The sequence below is a fragment of the Macrobrachium nipponense genome, chromosome 41, assembly GCF_015104395.2.
Source record: "Macrobrachium nipponense isolate FS-2020 chromosome 41, ASM1510439v2, whole genome shotgun sequence".
Lineage (NCBI taxonomy): Eukaryota > Metazoa > Arthropoda > Malacostraca > Decapoda > Palaemonidae > Macrobrachium > Macrobrachium nipponense.
Window position 1 is genome coordinate 21,128,240 of NC_061102.1, and position 6,428 is coordinate 21,134,667.

The 6,428-nt window shown below is 32.1% G+C and overlaps 1 protein-coding gene across 1 annotated transcript; it reads left to right on the forward strand.

The window, feature by feature from the left end:
* Positions 1–2,464: 2,464 nt before the first annotated feature.
* LOC135212581 (membrane-associated protein Hem-like) lies at positions 2,465–5,639 on the forward strand. The gene is made up of 6 exons (XM_064246125.1): positions 2,465–2,521; positions 2,758–2,846; positions 3,892–4,029; positions 4,222–4,311; positions 5,022–5,174; positions 5,252–5,639. The coding sequence occupies exons 2-5, from the start codon at positions 2,796–2,798 to the stop codon at positions 5,124–5,126; spliced, it is 384 nt and encodes a 127-aa protein (XP_064102195.1). The 5' UTR covers positions 2,465–2,521; positions 2,758–2,795; the 3' UTR covers positions 5,127–5,174; positions 5,252–5,639.
* The last annotated feature ends 789 nt before the right edge of the window (positions 5,640–6,428 follow it).

The window sequence follows — 6,428 nt, forward strand, 5'->3', positions numbered from 1 at the left end:
GATGGTAAAAATGCCTAAATTTTGTGTTCTATCCCATGTAGAAATGAAAGGTAAGGAAGGAGCCAATTAACCAGCCAACGATTCAGTTAGGGTGACAAGATCATAAGTACCGGTATTCCTATTAGTGATTACATATACAACTTCTGTGAAACTTATTATAACAAGTTTGTGGCAGAATACCGGGTATATGAAATAATGATCTTGATAGTAACACAATAAAACTGATTAAACCCAATATTGGAGTGTGGATTATCATTTAAAAAGGAACAATGCTCAAGAAATTTTGACTTTGAATTGGCCTGTGGATTCTGCCGTGTTGGAGAAATTGTAGCCTGAGTTTTCACCTACTGTTTGGTGTCAGGGTAACCCAAAGGCATTTGCCCAAGGTACCACCTTTTCCCACTGTTGTACCATCTCTGTTCAGCCATCATATGTACAAATCTCCAGTGTGTATAGACAATGAAGAAGCTTCACTTCATCACTTCTTGGGCCTACCAGCAGACTCATCCATTGATCAGCAGTGACTGTATTTGTTTTATTTCATATTTTGCTGGTGTTGTTGGATCTCTTGGTAGTGTTTGTCTTAATATTAGCCAGTATCACATTAGGAAGGGTAAGTAAAAATAATTTTTCCGTGAGTTTTTATGCAGAGTGCATGCTCAAGCACTGTCTGTATATGAAAATGAAATTTTTACTTAAATAGTAATATTCTTATCTCTGAATATGAGGTTTTCGTTGCAGATTTGATTAGCATTATATAATCCGTGCCATTTTCTGCAGTCTTTATTTTATGAATGCAAGCTTTTAAACAAGTGAAGATAGCACTCCCATATCTATCAAGAAATTTTAATTTTAGACTAATGTCAACTGTTATCTTTATTGAAGTTGTATTTCGAATTGCCAGTTACCGATCATTTTCATTATTGTGCTTATTGAGGAACTCCATTATTTTTTAAAGAAATATTTAAAGTAAACCTCAATTTGTTATTGCATTGATGGCTTTGAAATTCATTTAGTAACATATTAGGCACACAGATGTTAAAAAGCTTATGATCGACAATATTAATTTTGTTACTATTTATCATTATTTGAGAAATTATTCTGTTATTGAAATAGGTTAGCTGTCAATAGGTCTATGTATCCACTTATATGGAATATGCACCTTTCTGTAATTTCGAATGCTGGAAAACTTTTGTTGTGTTTTTAACTTCTTGGTATGTGTATCTTAACTTCTATAGTCTTATGCAAGTTTACCATAAATTTTGTTAATTGTGTATACAGACACCACCCTACTTATGAACATTCAATTTACAAACATTCAGATATAAAGAAACAGGGTTGCAAATTAAAATTGTGTTCAGAGCACTCCCCTTTGCCAGCTACTGTATGTATTGACTTTATATCATACTGTACTTGAATAGGCATGAAGAGTACAGTAACCAACTTACAAACAGTTCAGCATACAAAATGCCATCCAGAAGATAACTAGTTTGTAAGTAGGGTGTGTCTGTACTTTGAACAAACTGGTACCAGTTGTCAAAGACAGTGTTATATATAAAATATTTTAGATTATATTGCAATGAAAACATTGTTTGGTAGTGTGGATATTTATCGGTATTAATCACACCTCATATATATTGCTAGTGTGGGTCCATAAGTTTTGGTTCACAGCAAAAGAACCTTAAAACATGGTAACTAAAAGAATGATATTTTTAATTTTTTAAGGTGAAAAAAGTAAAGTATCTGATGTTATTCTAATTAAACGCAAAAGATGAGAAATAGGTGTTTTGTGTAAGTATTACAGTTCTCGAAAAGTAGTCTCTCAGGAAAATTTTCAAATCTAATATCTTATGAAATTTAATTGTAAGTTAACCATTTTATTGTCAGCTTTTTGTTTTATTAATATATACATCAGTCTTAGTTCACTGCTGAGGAAGGTCCCATTAGTGATTTTACTGTTTAAGTATGTTGGGTTAAACTGGAGTTGTGATCCTCAGTTAATGTTTAGGCTTTTTTTTTTTTTTACTGAGTAATAGCTTTATTCTTTTTTAAAAATTCTTTTTAATGTAATGTGTATATTGTGCCAAGTTTTAAATAGTATGACAATTATTTGTTGCCTTTTATTCCTTAATTTCAGTTTATTGGCCTGAGTTGTAAATACTATAATGAGTTAAATGGTTTATTTTGTAATATTATAAATAAGATCTTATGGCTTGCTATAGCATCTTGTTTTAACAAATGTATTTTGGAGTATTGCTTTTTGGTCATATTGTGATTTATACCTTGGTTTTTCTCTGTTGAAAAAGAAAATAAATTATATACGTACCTAGAAAATTTTCTTACAGTGCTGAAAATATTTTTACTATCTCTGGGTAATGCATATTAAGATTATTTGTATGTTTGCATATCTCATCTTTATGCCATGTGTTGCAGTTGGTTAATTGAGATGTCTGCTGCTTGCGGGACACCCGTTGTGAAGTAGACCCAGCACTGGTACATGTATTGAGAACACACAAAAATGGTAAGCTGTTGGTCCTGTGTCTGATATTTTTTGGTTGTTTTAGAAACATCAACACTATGCTTAAATTATTATATTGAAGATGCCCAAACAGGTATTTATATTAAGCCTTAGGTCTTAATTTTTGGCTTGGGTAAATTATTGGTTATGGTTATATAGTAAAGCATAACTGTTACAGTACTGCATTGTATCCACCAAAAATTGAGCTAACATGTCATTGTCTTTCATATTGCTAACAGAAGTCCCTGATGAAGAATTTGTTAGCACGTGTTTGTTGATGGTATTTGTAGCTGTATCCATTCCCAAGCTAGCTCGTATGGATAGTACGGTAAGATATTTGATTTTAAACAGGTCTTAGCTTAAGTGAGCTCAGTTTATAAAGATATAATATAACTGAATTAAACTATATTTTTACAACTTTGATCAGGTATTTTCCCACCAACCCATTACTCATTCTGATTTCTACTGTAACATAGTGTCCAGAATATCTTGGGTTCACTCATATTTGTTCTGCCAGACAGAGGGTTGTGTACTGAATAGGCATTTATGTTGTGCAGGTATGTGTCCGTCATCCATCTTATTTTTCATTAAATACTGAAACAGATTGATAATTTTAGGAAAATAGCAAAGAAAATAAAAATAAGGAAAATAATCCAAAAAGTGCAAAATATCCAAAAAGTCAGAAAATTATGTGGCAAAAAAGCAAATGTAGTTAGACAGGAATAAACCAGTTAACAAAGCAGCCTACTTGTTGGCACTAACTGCGTAACCAGGCGTTGCCAATAAGCATAATATACACATCTAAAATCTTTTTCAAAATCAGTAAATATTTCAAGAAATAACCAATGAATAATGTATTGGAATAGGGCAGTCCCCATGAGGAAACAAAGTTACTTTAGGTATAAAGGATTATTACTCAGAGGTGACACTAGTGAAGCCAGTGATCCAGGTGAAACCTGCTGTATCTATATCTACTAAATTTTTAAATTACTGTAGACTGGAGTAAAAAAAAAAAAAAAAAGAGAAAAGATTGATTAAATGAGCTTGAATAAAAAAGTTATTGATAAATACTGGATAGTCAGATCCCTGGCAACAATTAAACGCCTAGGAGGAGCAAGCAAAGCTGATATAGCACAGAAAGTTTCTTAAAAAAAAGAAAGTTGAAGGATGGATACATACCTCTAGTCTAGATGAAAGAATAGTGACCTCAGGATAGTCAAGGCTCAGATATTAGGTATGTTTATGATTGATGCCATGTGATAACACAAATATCATTGCATCATGCATTATTATCTTAACAGAAATGAAATAAAAATAGTTTTACTTTAGTTTTTTGTTTGGGGAAGATTTTATTTTTTTTTCGATTCTTTCAGGTTTATAAAACAGCATATGGTGCACATGCAAATAATTCCCATTGTTTGGCTCAGGCTGTGAATACCCTGTTTGCAGCATTATTCACATACTGTGGGAGAGCACAAGACATTGAGGAGAGGTTGAAAGAATTTTTGGCTGTAAGTTACTGTACTATTTAGGTTCATAGTATAAAAATATACTACTTGTATTCTATTTGCTTAACCAAGTTCAAGATGCCTTCAGTTCATAGCAAATGTGAAATTCTCCAGCTGAAACCTGTGAATTATACTTAATTGATGCATTTTGCAGATTTTTTTATCTAATAAGATTTGATCATTCATTACTTACAGTTAGCATCATCAAGTCTCCTTCGATTGGGAAGAGAGAATGATAAAGATGTCATCAAGAATCGAGATGCTACATATATTTTGCTACACCAAGTAAGTTTAAAATACAAAAACTGTTATTGTACCTTATGACGGTGCTCTTTTTACATTTAAAATGTCAATTACTGTACAAAGTTTTGTTTACAGAATTGCACAGTAATGTTCTAATTATTTGGTTGTCACATTTTCATTCCGTCATTGACAAACACTGTTTTTTGATGTGGGAAAGATACCTTATGATTTTTATTGTCCGATTTTGCTACTGCAGTGAGGGCTTATTGTACAAAATTCTCCCAATTCCCTGCCAGTATAGCTACAATCAGAAATTGTTTTGAATGTTTTTTTATGATCAATCTGAGGAGTTCGGGTACCTGTCTCAAAAGCATACACCAGGACACTTGAATACCACTCTGATTTTTACAGATTGGTTGAAATCCAAGACTGGTATTGGATGTGGAGTTTTTAGGGAAGGTTCTATTCATATAGGAAACATTGCCTAATGTTGCTTCAGATTTTAAGATTTTTGCACATGATCTATATAGGAGGGTATTAAAGCAATTAGATTAAAAGCTAGTGAAAAAAATCAGTTGAATTGATCAAGATACTGCTAGAGGCACGCTTTAGACTATACCCTTCAACAAGGAAAGATGGGGTGATAGCAGTATTATTCTTTCAGATTAGTAATAAGGGATACCGTAGGTGTCTTAGATACAACCACAACTAGTGACATTAAAGGTATCATATCCTGTGTTTTTCTTTTCCAGATTGTTGTACAGTCTCCATTCCTGACCATGGATCTCTTGGAGGCCTGCTTCCCATATGCCCTCATTCGGAATGCATACCATGCTGTTCATAAGGCCGAGCAATAACATTCTTCTTCTTTGTTAGATATTAATAAGAAATGAAAGTAATCTGACCTGATTTTTAAGAATGCTTTATATATGAAATGTTAGTACTTTGTTAGATATTAATAAGAAAATGAAAGTAATCTGACCTGATTTTTAAGAATGCTTTATATATGAAATTTTAGGTACTGTATATATTAGTGTCCACATTGCTTATATGTCCTTGTAGTAATAATTTAACCTTCCTTTGTTCTTTGTATACCTTTATGTAATGTAATTTAAGTATGTATCCCAAAGAATGCTTTTGTTTTGAAAATAGAACCCTTCAAAGATGTTTAAGTTAGATACAGTAGTTCATCAGCTGACTTTAACTGGATATTGTTTAAACAAATTAATCTTTATTTGAATTTCTCTTTATGTAAAAATTAATAGTTCAAATGCTTCTTGCTTTTTTTTTTATTGTACTTGCCGTTAGTGCAGTTTTCTAAGAAGTCAGCATTTGAATGTATCCAACTGACAAATAAAAATTTTTAAATATCCTCTCTGAATTTCATTTACTTCTATCTACAGCTAAAGCTGTGGCAATTCTAACCAAGCATTACAGTCTATTGTACAGTGGTATTTCCTGTTGTGCATCTGAAAGAGACTATTGGGTAACTTTTTATCTTGGTAGTACACTAGTGTTTTTATAGAAATGAAAAGCTTTCAACTGCTTATGGAGGTTAGAGTGTACATAGATTTCATAATTACTGTTACTGTATATTAGTAAGTTTTTAAATATAAATGTTAATTCCTGAAATGTTGCATACATACGTCATGTATATATTAAATGCTTATTTTGCTGCATAAAAGGCAATGTTTTATAGCTATTTTTGCTTGGCCTTTAGGATTCTTTTCCAAGAAAATGACCACAGGATACTGTGGCTGAAGTGAGGGGACTCAGTACTATGTATCGAACATAACAGTGATTTAAAAATAAATGCTTAGGATTGCAAAGTATAATGGAATAAAGGATTTTTGTTGTCCAAAATATTCCAAGAGTAGGGGGAGAAGATATAAAACTTTTTTTATCATCTTTTGGGGGGGACAATTGACTGTGAAACAAATAGAGAGCAGTAAGAAAGAGTAGCAATAGAATGAAGTGGAATGAAATTACTAAAATACAGTCTAATAAGAGGACCCTATTAGTAAACGGCAAAAAACTTATAATGTGTATAAAGTGTGTGCATTTTTATGTAGAGGAGACATGAACTCTTACACAGATATATTAGAGATTGTGAAAAGGTGTGACTACACATTGCTAGAATTCATGGCAGGAGTGTCATA

Excerpts from the sequence above, each read along its gene's own strand:
- LOC135212581 (XM_064246125.1), top strand. The coding sequence starts at position 2,796 with ATGGTATTTGTAGCTGTATCCATTCCCAAGCTAGCTCGTATGGATAGT. Across the intron at positions 2,847-3,891 it reads TAGCTCGTATGGATAGTACG|GTTTATAAAACAGCATATGG; the intron begins GTAAGATATTTG and ends CGATTCTTTCAG. Across the intron at positions 4,030-4,221 it reads GGTTGAAAGAATTTTTGGCT|TTAGCATCATCAAGTCTCCT; the intron begins GTAAGTTACTGT and ends CATTACTTACAG.